Source organism: Manacus candei, unplaced genomic scaffold, assembly GCF_025592945.1.
Source record: "Manacus candei isolate 608988 ecotype Guabito, Panama unplaced genomic scaffold, ASM2559294v1 h1tg000046l, whole genome shotgun sequence".
Lineage (NCBI taxonomy): Eukaryota > Metazoa > Chordata > Aves > Passeriformes > Pipridae > Manacus > Manacus candei.
Genome location: NW_026138094.1, coordinates 6,785,653 through 6,801,548, shown reverse-complemented (window position 1 = coordinate 6,801,548; position 15,896 = coordinate 6,785,653). Strand labels below are relative to the sequence as shown.

The 15,896-nt window shown below is 43.6% G+C and overlaps 1 protein-coding gene across 11 annotated transcripts in view; it reads right to left on the bottom strand.

Moving 5' to 3' along the window:
• The window catches only part of PDE8A (phosphodiesterase 8A), a 155,266-nt gene that overhangs the window by 3,446 nt on the left and 135,924 nt on the right, over positions 1-15,896 (bottom strand). For 4 of the 11 annotated variants that reach the window (XM_051796609.1, XM_051796598.1, XM_051796608.1 and 1 more), the window contains exons 19-23: positions 15,444-15,576; positions 11,628-11,792; positions 10,600-10,729; positions 9,724-9,843; positions 202-9,642 (exon numbers count right to left, since the gene is read on the bottom strand). In XM_051796609.1, coding sequence (XP_051652569.1) covers positions 9,737-9,843; positions 10,600-10,729; positions 11,628-11,792; positions 15,444-15,576 — 535 coding nt within the window. In that variant the 3' untranslated portion in view covers positions 202-9,642; positions 9,724-9,736. The remainder of the gene's footprint in view (positions 1-201; positions 9,643-9,723; positions 9,844-10,599; positions 10,730-11,627; positions 11,793-15,443; positions 15,577-15,896) is intronic. The other 7 variants (XM_051796604.1, XM_051796602.1, XM_051796603.1 and 4 more) reach the window with 7 other exon arrangements.

The window sequence follows — 15,896 nt, the reverse complement described above, 5'->3', positions numbered from 1 at the left end:
GGGCCCCCGCTCCCCGGTGCGGCCCGCGCTCCCTGCGCCGCGGGGCCTTTCCGTGCCCTGCGAGCGAGCGCGGGCAGGAGGCCGTGCCCGAGCTCCGCCGGCCGCCCTCGAGCACCCGAACGCGCCGCGGGCAGACAGAGGAGCCGCTGCGCCGGAGCAGGGCCGGATTCCCCTCCCCGCCAGGAGCTCCCGCCGCCTCACCTCGCGCCACCGCCATTTCCGCGCAGGGGCCGCCCCGCGCCTCTCCCGCCCGCCGGCGGGGCGGGGCTCGGGCCGCGGGCGGGGCCGGCGCTGTCCCCACTCTCCGACAGCGGGTGGGCGCTGCTTTTCATCCTTCTGTCGGGCTGCGCCGGGAGTCCTCGCGTTTTACCCGGGTTGGGAGCTCTGTGCCGGCCCTGCTGCCGCCCGGCCCGGCGAGAACTGACTGGCCGAGCCGAGCCCACCACGCTCGGCGCCCACCTGGGCCCTACCTGCTCCTCGGCTGCACCGTGGAGCGGCTCCTCCGGCGATGAGGAGGAGCAACTCACTTGTTGCTTCCAGCCAGCCCTGTCCCAAATGCCACCATCCTGCACAGCACCTGCCGAGATTGAACCTCTCCATTCCTTCCCATAACATGTTCTCGATCCTGCAGGTTGAAGCCCCGCTGATGGGCAAGCGGTTTCCTTCCCCCTGGGCCCTTCAGGCACAGCCCAGGCATGGCTGAGGAAGCACCAGCCTTCGGCAGCCGCTGGGTCTCCATCAGCAGGGCTAGGGGCAGGACAAAGCTCCTGAGGTTTCTCATTGCTGGGATAAGTGTTCCACAGCTCCCAAACCCACCTGTGTGGGCACCTTCCATCCAGGCTGGGCTGGGCCAAAATACCTCTCTTTGGAGGTATTTTGCAGTCAGTTGGATACATTCAAGTTTTCTCTCAATATCTAACCAAAATTCCTTATGTTCCATCTACGGTGTTGCAAAATGCATTGTCAGGTGATGCCTGGGGTCACGCCAGCACCTCCCGCCCTGTGCTCCTGTGCTCACCTGAAAGCTGCAACCGGGCTGCTGGAGTAAACCTTGTTACTTTGCCTGTGCAGTCAAAGTCAGATATATTTCATGGTCTGTGTAATAAAATGCTTGATGAAATAAACATTGAATAGACTTGGCTCATCTGAGTCCATAAAGCTTTCTTGTAGCAAGAGTCACTAGCAGCCCTGCTTGCTTTCCCTCCTTTGGTGTGGCTTTTCCTGCTTTCAGGATAGCACCTGGTGCTTTTAGCATAGGTCTGGGCTTTGGGAGAGCCTCAGCATCCTCAGACAAATCGCTCCGTGTCTTACAGGTTGGCCCATGAACAGCCAGCCCAGCCCAAAGCCATATGTGCCTGTTCAGCCCTTTCAGTCGCAGTGCATGGTGAGGAGTACTCAGCTGGTCATGAACCTGCAGCTCACTCTCTCCTCTGGGCCAGCTACACTCCTGGGTTTCACTGCACTCCTAATTCCTCAGGGCCTCCCAGGACAGCTGACGGCAGGAAAAACAGCCATGGGAGGGAAAGCTGGGAAGGAGATGGTTGCTAAGGCTCACTGCAGAGGCAGCCATTGGAGGCTGCTGGGCTTCTTCTATAACTTTTTATTCTTGCAAAAGGCAAAGAAGTAGCCAGAGATAAAGAGCAATAGCTGTAAACCATCTCTCCAGTGTCCATATTCTGGAGGTAACAAAGCTCTGCTTGGCCTCAGCAAAAGAAAAGCAAATTGTTCATCAGACTCCTCTTCCAAGCAAAGTAAACACTTTGCCTCCTGCCCTCGCAATGGCTTATCAAAGAGCAGTATCTCTTCAAAGCATCTTTCAAACCTGGGCTAACTACTGTGTGTGCTGTTATTAACTGGAGGCAATTTGAGATAGGGGGCTTTGATTACTCTGACATGAAAGCTTTAAAGAAGAAAAAGTCATAATATCGACCTGTGACGCCATGGCATACAGACAAAAGCCTAGCTGTCATTTTTGCCTGCAGAGCCTCACCAGGACTTCACTGGCCTGACTTCAGAGAAGCTCAAGCCTGATCTATGAACCATGTTTATCTCCCTCAGGTCCCACAGAGCGTGACCTTTCCTCCTCTCCAACACCCCACAAAGGCAGGGAGAAAAACTCACAAACTGCTTCTCATACATGGAAGCACGTAGTCTACAGTGATGATTTATTAAGCCTAAAATTTCTGAGCATGCCCAAAGAGATGACTCGTATTGACATACAGGAAAGGACACTTAAGGAGTTCGACTGCCCTCACAGCCTATGAGGCAATAAAAGAAACCTTTATTTCTGGTGGAGAATTTCAAATTCATTGTTACAACCTGTTCTCTTGTTTTGAGTTCCTCTGTCCGCGCACTAACCCAAGAGCTAATATCTGGCTTTTAAAAAAGTTAAATAAATCAAAAGTTCAAATAACAGACAGACAAAAATAAAAATGCCATGGTGTTTCATGTACAGACTATAACAATGTGACCATGTATTTGCAAACACTCTTAGGACAGACCTCCTTCAGAAAGCAAAAATCTAAGAGGTGGATCCATGGGTAAAAAATAAAAAAGTAGCACTCAAGAGGCAGATTATGAACAGAACTAAGAAGTAAGTATAAGTTCACCAAAATCAATGCATTGGGAAGGACTTCTACTTGTAAGTCCCAAGGTGGGGCTACTGGCAGGCAGAGGGGAGGGAAAAAACCCTCCAAACCCTTTTTTTTCAGACCACCTTCTAGAAACACTACCGACTCTTGTTACAACAAAAGCAACACAAATACCACTTTGCTAATACATACTGAGCCAGACTTAAACATGTCACTGATATTTATTTAACAAATATTGTTAGGTATGTACTCTGCTATGGTTCAAAGAACACTTGTTTATTTAAAACAGCTTATTTTAAAACAAGGCTTTTTGTTTTCTTTCTTTTTTTTTTTTTTTTTTTTTTTTTGTTCCTGGCATGATAGAGCAGCTAAAACTTTCTGTTTTCTGACCTTGGTTTGTAAGAGATCTATCATAACAGGAACAGTACATTGGCACTGAGTCTGCCAACACAGCTTTTCAGGGGCTGGGAGATGCTGATCGCTTTTAGGGCTAGGTTGTAAGACGAGGAGCATTTCACTCTGCTCTCACCATGTCCTGAAAACTGTCTATTCATGCAATTGAAGTCTTTCTCCCTCATTATCCTCAAAAGCCATGCCTGATTTTGTGCTTGCCTTTCCCAGCCCAGTCTCAGTGGGATGGTTGGGCATCTTGCCTGTTCCTTAGCACTCCCATTCACGCTGTATCGCTGCACTCCGTCTTACTTACCGTAAGCAGTGTCTGAAAGAGCCGGCACCACCCAGCAGGGGACAGGCGAAGGGACACTCGCTGATGGCATCTGGCACTACCGCGAGTCCCACCCGGGTCAGGACACAGCAGGGACAGAGGATGGAGCTCTGACCAGTATCTCTGAAAAGCAGCAGTGATAAACCCTTATGAAAGCACCTGTTTTCTCCATTTCTCTTCCCACTTTTTGACAGTCAGATGCTTCCACCCAGAGCCCTCTGCGACAAGCTGGCAGCCCCCAGGACTACGCCAGGGTTTGCCATGGGGTGGACGCCAACAAGCCACTTTGCTTCCCTGCAGCTTCTTTCACCCACCTATAAAGGGCTCTATGGAGCTGCTTGTAAAGCTCTTTGGGGATCTGTAAAGGAATAATTTCATTTTCTGTAAAGAAAAATATTACAAACAAAGTAACATATTTTTTTTAGGCAAAAAGGGACAGTTCTTTCTGGAGGCGCAAAGCAATATTCCTCACACATTTCACACTGCAAAGGGAATCTCATTAAACATATTCCATTTCATCTTTAGGCTGAAGACAGAGCCATACCTCCTTCCCAGGAACTGGGGAGCTACAATATCACCAGGATGACATCATTCTTGGTTATAAAACATGCTGCATGCTGAACTTGGCACTCAGCATGCTCAGGTTAAGCTAAGAGCTAATGTAATGAACTCTATGGAAGGATTTACATCAAATACCACTTTGGAATATTAAATATAGACAGGAGCAACTTCTCACTTGAATAATTACACACTGGCTAAATTTATTCTTTCATTTCAAAGCCAGGCAATCACCTTTCCCACTTCCTCTTTAAAATTGTGTGCATTGGTGTGCTATTTCACTGCCTCAAGAGAGACATGTGATAAAAGGATGAAGTAACTTCTGTTAATTACCATGGGCTGAACTAAGATCAGTTTTAGCTCTAGCAATGACTATTGCCACTCGAGGGGGGGAGCAAGCAAACCGAGAAAAGAAAGATTCAAATTTCAACGTGTCCACAGCTGCTTGTGTTTTCTAACATAGTCTCAAAGGCAGAGGTGCCTGCAAACAGTCCTGAACTTCACTTTGTATGTGGGAGTACAGCACAAAAGACCTTGCACACATATCCCCACTGCCCCAGTAACAATGCAGAGCTCACAAGCTGTTTCAGCTAACTATGTATTCTCCTTCTGCTTGTGGATACCAGTCTAAGGCTTTCAGCCATTACAGGGTATTTTTCCAGGCTCTTTTCTTGTGGTAACAGTTGCTGTAAGCAGCAAGAGTCATTTTGAAAGGCAGAGTTTAGTTCCAGTGTTATGGCTGTGTGTTTGAGGGAGATGTTCAGCCAGCGGAAGTTAAGGGAAAGACTCCTAGCAAATGGGAACAGAACCAATATAGAAGCTGAGAAGCTGAGAAGGGAAAAAGTGGAACATCAGAAGACCAGAAGATTGTTTCCTGGCCTAACACTTACTGTTAAACCACAGGCAGGGCTTGAAGGTCCAGGACTTCAAAGGTGTTTAGAAGCCTCAAAGCCATTTTTCTTAGTGATTCTGGGCCCTCTGGCCTTTCCTAACTCAGTTGCCTTTCTTGTTAAAGAGGATGCTAGTGCTTGGCTTTGCAGGGCTTGAAAAGCTGAGTCCACTGAGGTTTGAGTGGGAAGTGTGGGAGGAGATTCTTAAAGATGTTAAAGAAGGGGGGAAAAGGAAAACATGAGACACTTTTGCCTAGTAACATTCAGAGCAGGCACAGAGAGAAAGCATTTGGTGGAGTTAAACCACAGAAGTCCTTTGCCCACAGAGCCATAGCTCCAGCACAACAAAAAATCACCGAAGCACCTGGATGTCCCCTTTGTTCTGAACAAGCAGTACAGGGACAAGGCAGCAATTTAAAAGCTCATTTTCTGCATCCAAACATCATGTCAGAATGAAATGCACTCCATCCTGCTATCATTTAACGAGCACCCCTGGGACCACTGTACCTTGGAGGCATGATGGCACACACCAGCAGAGAGATTATTTGTTTTGAAGCTTGTGAATAGCTCTGAGACTTCATTTCAAAGCACTCACAGAGTCATGACTCAAACCCTTCTGGCCTCACAGAAAGGCACAACTGACTACAGTCTCCCTGTGCTGTTTCTGAGCATCCTGTAAGGGATTATTAGAAAGCTATTATCCTTTCTTCTCTTTTATGTAGGAATGGCTTTGCCGTTGCTTCAATTTTTTCATGTTCAAGACACATTTTCCTAAGTGTCTTAGCAATGATGTCTCTGCTGAGACAAGCAGAGACGCTCACTGCGAAAAGCACTGCAACAACAACAAAAAGGCATTAATTCCATTTCAAGTGATTTTTAATTTATATATAGCCATTGGGAATATTGCAATATGAAAGCCATCTCCAGACCTGTGACAAGGGAGCTGTGCACACCACCTGTCTGGTTTCTCCTTTTGTCAGAATGAGCAATTATTACTCACAATTTTTTACAAGGGAACAAGATATTAGTCTAGGGCAATTTGCTGAGAAGCCAACATTTTTGTTAGCAGATCATAATAGTTCATGCCCACCTGGAAGCAATTACAGTGATACCCAGGTTTAGCAGCAATATTACTTGATAGAAAATTTTAGCATGCAGCATGGAAAATAGAACCAGTCGTTCCAAATGGGTCATTTAATGTTGAATTGCTGAACCTTATTCAGTTTTAAAACAAAAAGCTTTAAGATTAAAACCCCGAAGATGCATAAAGAACCTCTCCATCATGTCTACATAGGAATTTACTCTTGCATTAGCCTTAAAACAGGAACAAATGGAAAGTGCATAAGACTGCCAGCCTGACTGAAATTGGGAACAGTTCACTCAGTTCACCTTCCATGGTGAAGGACCATCAGTAAACCCATGGTTTTCTCCAGCAACGCTCCATCACTGAGTGACAGTTCAAAAAGCATGAGAAGAGATACTAAACTGGAAAGGGTTCAGAGCACAAGGCATGTGATGTTGCTATGTAATCTTGGAGGATAAAGGAAGGGGATCTGGAATGGCTGAAGAATTTGCAGTGGCATACAGAGACATCTGAGTACTGGAGTGATAAATATCACGTTAGAGCTATTAGTGCTCCACAGCAAGGCCTGGAGTCACCCCCACAGAGTGGACATATCCTCACACTGCACAGAAGGCTTCAGACGTGTAGCTTGTAGAGAGAAGCTCAGTGGGAAGAGATCTTAGGTGAGGATCAGGCACTGTGGTGCCAGACTTTAATTATAATCTCTCCTTGGCAAATTTAGATGGACAGGAGAATGAACAGAGCTGCAATCAATGCCTGCAAATCAGTGTTTTATGTTAAGTGAAATTATTGTACACCAATATGGACATAAATCTGGCTGATACAGAAGGTTGATTAGCACAGCTCTACACTCCAAGTAATAGCAATAAAGATGCAGTGTGAGTTTCAGGGAATTAATCATATCTTTTCAATGACGATGCATCAGGCCTTTTTATAGCAGATTAAATTAACTGCTTTTACCATTCATTAATATAACTCAGATATTAACTATGCTTATGAAGAAATATTTTTTTCTGGCCAATTCTGTTTAATATCTTTATTGATGATCCAGACAAGAGGAACGAGTGTGTCCTCAGTCAGTTCACAGATGACACTAAGTTGGGTGGGAGTGTCAATCTGCTGGAGGGTAGAAAGGCTCTCAGAGGGATCTGGGCAGGCTGGACTGATGGGGCAAGGCCAGTTTTATAAGATTTAACAAGGTAAAGTGCCAGGTGGTTCCTGCATTTGGTTCACAACAACCCCCTGCAGCGCTCCAGGCTGGGGGAAGAGTGGCTGGAAAGTGGCCTGGTGGAAAAGGACCTAGGGGTGCTGGTTGACAGTGGCTGAACATGAGCCAGCATGTACCCAGGTGGCCAAGAAGGCCAGTGACATCCTGGCCTCTTTCAGGAATAGTGTGGCCAGCAGGACCAGGGCAGTGATCATCCCCCTGTACTCGGCACTGGTGAGGCTCAGGGGAGACCTTATTGCTCTCTACCACTCCCTGAAAGGAGGTTGTAGCCATATAGAGATTGGTCTCTTCTCCCAAAAAACAAGTGATAGGATAAGAGGAAATGGGCTCAAGTTGCACCAGGGGAAGTTTAGACTGGATATTAGGAAAAGTTTCTTCATGGAAAGGTTTGTCAAACATTGAAAGAGGCTGCCCAGGGAAGTGGTCAGGAGTCAGGATTAATGGTTGGACTCTATAATCTTACAGGTCTTTTCCAGCCTAAATGATTCTATGATTTTATGAGTTTTATCTGCAGTCTCTGGGCCCACATGCTGTTACCCTTCCTCTCCCATCCTCATTGCAGCAGACAAGCAGAGGAGATGGTGTGATGCAGTTTCCCTCTAACAGAGATGGTGGAGCTTTTCCTTGAACTAGGCACAGGAGCCTGCAAGGAACAGAAGAGATTAATACCAGGTAGCAAATTAAAGCTGATTACAATAGGTGCATGTATAAGGAAACACAATGTCATATTGCCAGGAAAATATGAATTCTGTATAGGAAGGGAGAGTGCATAAGCAGGGTAAGGGCAGCACTGGCAGAAAGGCTTGACACTAACATGAACAAATGGTGGTGGCCCATCAGCCTCACTGGCTTGAAAGGAAGGAGAAACAGAAGTTGGTAACACCTGGAGAGGTCACCTCTTCCTTACTTACCTGCTTTAAGGCTCTACTGCTGCAGTCCCTGGACTGCTCCATCATCCACCTCTCCCCTGCTTGTGCTTCTTCAGGAATGGTTCGAAATGTCTCTGAAGTCGATTGCCTCTGCAGTGTCAACAGTCAGCAATTCTTTCAGTGCCTCTGGAGTTCCTTTCTTCAGTGGAACCCTGTGACACTGCTTGTAGCTGTGAAGAGACTTGTCCAAGGGCACACTAGGGTTTGATTGGCTTGCCAAGGGCAGGCCACAAACACAGGGGCTTGCCAGCCATAAACCACCTTTCATCACCCTTATGCCAGTCCAACTCCCTCAACTCTTCCCTTCCCCAGACAACAAGTATCTTAGTTATTTTTAAAAGAATTTCATCTGTTTGTTATTCTGCAAACTACAAAGTAAATATACATTTCAAATGAAATGGGTAGGACTTGACACTTCTTAAAATATACATTTTATTATTTTCTGGTAGTTGCTATGAAGGTTTCATTCAAATTGTGAAGGTACACAGCCTTTACAAACTTCTTGAGTTAAAGGTTTTTGTTGGTGGTTTTATGTTCTTTTTCTTTCATGGCAAAGGAAAATACATAGGCTATAAAATGTTGAAATTCATTAGATGCTTAGTATCACCTCTTCATATATGCTGTGGAATGCTTTCTAGAAATACTTTATAAAATAAGGCAGACTTTAACAGGGAATTCAGTCGTAAAATTTCATGGGAGAAAACAAAGAGTTCCAACATATTATTATTTTTGTAGCCAAGAGAAGATCAGGTGGTCGCCACTGGTTTGTGGGAGAACTACTGCAGTTCTGGTGCTCAGACAGTATACAGTTCATGTTTATTCTACTATTCTCAAGTGAGACCTTTTCAATAAAACTTATTTTAATTAACATAAATCAGACAATATTTAAACATACACATCTATCCTTACAGTGCAATAAAAATGTATCATTGTATAGTATTTTGTATTTGCATTATGAAAATAAAAGGTCTGTACATCAATTAAATGTATATTAATGAGTATGAATCATGTAAATTTATAATGCATCTAAAGTTGGCTTTGGCTTTTAAGTATTTATAAATTCATAGAAAATATTGAACATCTAACAAAATAAATAAAACATAACATTTTAATCATAGATGCTAACGATCAACCTCAAAAATTCTTGTGTTATTTTTTACATTTGCTACTAAATTTCTTAAGGAGAACTCACTTTCAGTAGTGCTCAGAAGTGAATGATTGCACCTTCTGTGATGTGAAAAAATACAGTACATCTATTTTCATAGATCAAAAATTCTTTCATAGACAGTTGCATTTTAAGTGTTTGATTGTTCTACGTAACTGTCTTAAGTGCTTATAAAAAGCATGTAGCTTTCTCATAAAAGCTGTGAGTCTCTATTAATAGATAATCTTCTAGTGAATGTCCTTTCCATGAGGATTCTTCAAGGTCTTCCAGCTTCACACGCTGGTATGAAGGTATCGCAAAAGTATGTTCACTAATAAACCCTCTTCAGTACAAGTACTGCAGCAATCCAGTGTAATTCCACTTGGTGGGCTTATTTCATCGGAGTCCACACATGGTAGTTCGTGGAAGTCAACTGCTGACCTTGTGTTGAGTTTGAAAGTTCCCCAAGTGCATGGGCTAGCCTTACTGTAATACTGAAGAGACCAAAAAAAATCTGAATTCACATAATAAAAGTGAGCTTGAATAAATATGCATCTGGTTAGTAAATTACACACCATGGTCCAACTGCTATTCTGGTGGTGGTCGAAGGACTCGCAGATTCCTTCCATCTAATCCTTTCCAGTATTTAATGTTATTATTCAGATGCTCCATCAGATTTGGCAGGTCTGCAAATGCTAGGGAAGAAAGGGCAGAGAGTATTTAGTCTGCAGAACTGAAACAGTCACAGATTCTGTCTGCTTCAGTATCACTTGAAATGTCTGGGCAACTGTGTTAAGTAGAAAAGTTTAAATCTGTCACACTGATACTTGAAATGGTTTTGGCTGTATAGCTCTCATCACTCAAGTAACACTTGGGCCACTGAGAATCGTTCTGTAAGTCTACTTAATACTGGTATTGCAAGTCCCAGCAAAGGGACACAGTTTTCCAGGAGGGGCATAGCTAATTATGCTTGTAATTATTCTGCTCCATCAAATCTCAGTCACATGTCATGATCTGGCATTCAGGAGAGTCACATTTCTGACCACTTTTACCACGGGGGCAGCACTTGGAAGGAAACAGCTGCTCCCTCAAGCAGTTTCCAGACTGTAGAAATTTGTCTTGAAGAATAACCAATATTAACATGGACAAAATGACTTTGCCCAAAGTGCTATCAAAGAGAATGTGTTCTATTTTCCATTTACAGAGAAGCAAGTTTAAAAAGTTAAACATTGCCTGAATCTAGTATATTAAAGAGAAGCCATGAGAATGACTTGTAGCGGTATCAAATATTTCTAAGCTATAATGAAGTTATTAATCTTACTTGAACTGCAGAAATCTTCCCTTTTCTCTCCCTTTCTTTAGGAACCATAAAAAAGCAAATTTATTTATCTATCACAGTAGTTTCAAATGTTCACAAAATAGTTATCAGGAAACAGCAGAATTTTGCTTACCATCCCAGGCATCAAACATATCAATAATGAAGTAATCAATGAATGATAATTGGGATTTGGGGATGCTGCAAGTATTTCTGTCAAAAACTGGCATCACAACAGGTAAACCTTGCCTCCTTTCTTCATCAGTCTGCAAAAAAACCTCCAATGATTATTCATCTAAGACACATTCTATTAATGGGCTTCTTTTAGCAGCAGATTGTTTGGCACTGACTAGAGCATGTATCTGCTAAATAAAAGGAGGAACCTGAATAAATCTGAAGCAGCAGCAATTTAATCTTATGCACCTATTCGTTCAGGTTTTGGCCAAACAGCAGACAAATAGTGCCTTCCAGTGTTTCCCACAAAGAGATACATTTACCTTCTGCATCTGCACACAAGTTGACCCCATGTAACTTCACACATTACCAGGTTATGACTGTTGCAGAGCTAAGAGGTGCTTAACCATTTTCAATCTCTGACAAAAGTGACAATCTGTACAACTCATAGGTGGCAAAACACCTTTTTTATCCCCTTTCCCTGCACTTGTGTACCAAGCCCCAATTCCAGCATTTGGTCTATCATCTGTAATAATGACTCTGCCCTCTCCTTTTCCCCACCTTTCTAAAACCTTTCTTCAGTACAGTGTGCTAATGTCCTACAGTATTTCTTGGAGTGAGTGCTGTTGCCATCCTAACACTAGAACCTGATGATCCTATTCCTGAGGCAAAGCCAGCATATAGGTACACAGAAGGCATCCTTGCTCTGCCTCGTGATGGAAATGTATTTGCAGGCAAGACTCGAAAAGCCCAGCTCCAAACTGAACAATTTGAAAGCTTAAATTTTCAGAAACTGCACTGTAGAAGTTGTCAGCTTTCATCTGTCTGCAGGCATCTAGCATGAGTAATATCCCATCATTTAAAATAAAAAGGTTGTTATTTTTCATGTTCCATAACGCACCCTTAGATACTCTGTGACACTGGCAGTATATGCATCCTTTTAAGAGGATGCTCACGTGGAATTTCAGCAGCCCATTTTAGATGCCTTACCTGTGCAAAGTACTCCTCAGAGATGCGTCCAGCCCACTCTATACACTGTTCTATGGGTCTGCATGGATTGGAAATGTCAGCACACTTTATCAACATGCGTTTGATAAGGATACGGTTTTCAGGAGACCTGAGAACAGTTTTGATTGACTCTCCATCACCATTATTCTGTAACGTTTAAGAATTAAAAACAATCCATTAGCAAAGTCTCCATGCACTAACTCAAAAGCTTTAGTGCCTTGTGAATGCTTTCAGCAGATCATACAGGGATCAGTCCTGCTACTGGCTACCATATTTTATGTCCAACTGAATTTATAGGGGATTATGAAAGTTAGCCACAGCTCTGAGCTAGCAGTGAACTCCAGTTTCTGGATTCAGTCACTGTCTTTGTGACAGATCTCTTGGGCATCTTTGGGCAAGTCACCTAATCCCTCTATGCCTTATCTGCTGCCTTAAAAGTCTGGAGAGGATCCATTCATCACTACACACATAGTCATGAGCACCGTGTAGGCAGAAAAATGTAACTCTCTGCTGAAATCCAAGGATTAATGGATTTGCACATTAGGAGTGAAATAGTTTTAAAAAAAGGACTGACCCAAGATGCACAGTCATCCTCAGCACACAAACCTCATCAGGATGGGTATCAATCATTCTGACAGCACTCCTACTATTCAGAGAGTCAGATCCCACACTGCCTCCCAGGCATGCTCCTTACTCCCTTCCACTGGACCCACATTAGCCCATGAGTCTCTGGTTTGACTGGGAATTTTTGGTTTCTGAGAGTCTATCAGTATTAAAGCAATATATTAGAAACATGCTTCCAAACAGTCTCGTCTTTCCTCTGCAGCTCCAGCAAAGTTTTCAGCCCACACACAGCTTATATTTGGTTCCCAGGCTACAGCCAGGAGCACGTCAATGGTACTCTATATTTGGAGCCAATACACAGCTAATATGAGTAAAGTCTGTGATGATCCAGATTAGAAGCTATTTTCTGTGGAGCTCTGATGAAGCAAGTTTCCAAAGGACAGAGATCCAGGGTTAATATATCTTTTAAAATTACCTATAAGTACAACATTGTTGTTGGACTCTTTAGGGATGGGTAGGTACAGAAATTTCCAACACTGTCTACTCAGAATAGAAACTCTTTGAAGCAAGGAATATACAAGACTTCTCTGGCACCTAGCAAGGTCTTGCTCTATAGTCAGAGCAGAGAAGAAGTAACTAACAATAATGATGATAATAATAATGTGCCACCCATTCCTGCAGTATTTTGTATGAAGAGGGAGAGAAAAAGCAGCAGAAACATTCTGACCTTTCATTAGGTCAGAATAACCATGACATTTTTCAGAAGAAAATTCTTGTGGGGAAGAAAGTTCTTCCTAAAGGAAGAAACTGACAGGAATAAAATATTATTAGGTAGTATACTGGCTCAGAAACACCAGCTCCACAGTTCTCAGCAAAATGAGATTCCCAAACCAATTCTTTTCCCTCATTTTTAGGTATGTAGAAGGGAAAACAGAGGAAGCAAAGTGAGGTGCATACATTTCCAACTGCATGGCAAAATTACATAAGAGAAAGCCAAAATAAAGAGATGAAGTTCCAGAAACACAAGCATGGAAATTAAGTATGGAAATATCAGAGACCATTCAGTTAAGCACAGCAGAGAATACCCTAGTAGGTACACCACTAGAAATCAAAAAGGGATTTTCACTTCTGTGATCTGTTCCAACCAAAGGCACAGTTCTACTTGCTCTATGCAGATGTCTTGGGAATAAAATATGCTATCTCTGCTTAGTCCCAGCATCCTGCTCAGAGTGCAGAGGTGTCTCTGCATGTCAGATGCTGGCTTCCTGTCATAGGCTTAGGTGACATCATGAAGGGAAATGGGAGGATAAAGGATGCTGGAGCTGGAAAGGATTTTTTTTCAGTTTATGAACAAAAGAAGAAAGGAAACAAACACAGCAGCTTCTCAGCATGGCTCTTTGAACAATATGGATAAAAATAATAAATAAAAAAAATAAGTGGAACTGTCCCATTTGGAACATGCATTTGGCAGCTCAGCTGCAAACACTACCCTGAGTCACCACCATGACTAGAAACCAGGCCAGAAAACACACGCTGCTGCTGCAACCAGAGAGACGACACACTTGAACGAGGGTCTGACAGTGTTGTTCTGCTCAGAACAGTAAGTGATTCGCTTTAACCACTCACACATTACAGGCCTTTTAATAGGAACCTGCTGAAATGAGAAACTCCCAATCAAAAGAAGGGAAACTTTTTTCAATAGAAATTATATAACCTTTGTCTTTCTTCTCGCTCTTGGGTACAAATTGCTGTGAATCACAAATGCCCTGTGGGACAGATTATTTCTCTGCAGTCCCTGAGGTTTAAGGGCAGAATTAAACTTTTGTTTCATTTCTTTATGTTGCTGTATTTGTTTTTACTCTCTGATTGTACAGGTCCAAGCCCTGTTCTTCAGCAGCAACAGCTGCTGCGTAAGAGGCAAGAGAGGAGTTCAGCTGGATGGATGCTATGGATTCTGCTGCTCAAACAACGGCTGCATCCCAATCCTTGGGGCTGGGAGGAGGGGCTCTGCACACCAAGCCAGGCCAGCACAGAGCCCTTCAGCAGGACCAGGAGCCTTAGAGAGTTACAGACTCCACGGGGACAGCGGAATGGTGTACTACACCCTGTGCTGAATGCTGCTACACTCACCCAGAGGACCTGTCCAGCTGAGAACTTAACATCCTTTCTCCCAGTTTAGTCAGTAAAACCAGTATCCTACTGGGACTCTGGCTTCACAGAGTTCCCATTAGCATTGCTGGGTGCCAAGAACAAAGTAAATTCTAGCATATACTCCTGTAGACAAAGGTACAATTCTCCAATTAAGCTCCAGTCTGCTTCTGATAAGTGGAGGAACAAGATCTATTCCTCTCCCACTCTCAGATAATAAAAACACTGCCCTTTCCCATTACATACAACAGTCATAAATGTGGCTTTCTAAAAAACATGGTAAGAAAACACAGAAAACCATGACAGCTCCTACAGGACATTGCCACTGACATAAACTTTATTATAACCATTTCTGAAAATCTTCTCTTCGCAGAAAAACATTCCAGCAAAATTTTACACTGCTCTTACTGGCAACAAAACCGTTGGTTGAAGCTGTTATTGAAACTGGTGCAGTTTTTCAGAATAAGTTCTCAACAGGCAATTTTGTTGTGTCCATAGGGTTCCAGATGGCTATTGATTATGTCTATATGATACATAATGTCACCATCATCTATTTTAAAGATTAAAAAAGAAAGCAGACAGAAAACCTATGAATGCTGCCAGGCAGCGCTGAAGGCTGAGGACCCTTATTCCCAGAGAATGCACCATATGGCAGCCCATATACCTGCCCCTGTGCTGCACCCCCAGCATGTCCCCTTGGGAGTAGGGAGTAATTTAGCCTCTGTTTTGAAGCAAGCCTTGGCTCCTTTGCAATGATGCCAAGTCTTGCCGCTCCATGGGAGTGACTGGGTTAATCAAAATGGCATTTTTAACATGAAAACATAGAGCCCAAGGTTCTGGTTCCAAGTATGACATCACAGCACTGAGACGTTATAGGATCCAAGTGAGTCCCACTCACCCTCAAAATGGGTGACAACCAAGTTAAGCAGAAGGACATTCAAATCCAGAGGTGAAAGATAAATTACTAGTCTCTCTTTCTCCACGTTTCTGATGAACCTTCTCATTATACCATGTGGGGATTTCCTAATGACAAGGGTTCCCAGTCCCTGCCTAGTCATTTTAAGGAGGACTTGCAGTGTAGCTTACCCCATTTTCTTCTAGCGCTGCCAAGGGTTTATTAATGCTGTTGACAAACTTGTTGACATGCTCAAAGTGCTTTGTCATTTCTGTTGCTAAGACCATGTCAATAATAACCTGGCGAAGAGTTCGATACTCATTCCTGTTTAAAGAAGGAAACAATTAAGAATGCTGGCTGGTTCACAAAGGGCTGGTTGCTAAAACAAGTCTAACAAAAATGCTACAGACCATTTCCATTGGAGGGAGGTGCTGGGGGAAGAAAGAACAGTAATAAAGGCTTGGGCAGCTGCATGTATGCTAGACAGAGTAACTTTTGTTGTGTAGAGACATATGTACTCAAGGCATGACTGCATCTCTACAGTACCAGAGCTGGGCAGAAGCAGTAGCACCATCAGGTCAGAAGGGCTGCCAGGACATGGCACACCAGCATGTTCCCAAGGCCACTCAGCAGTGGCTCATGCT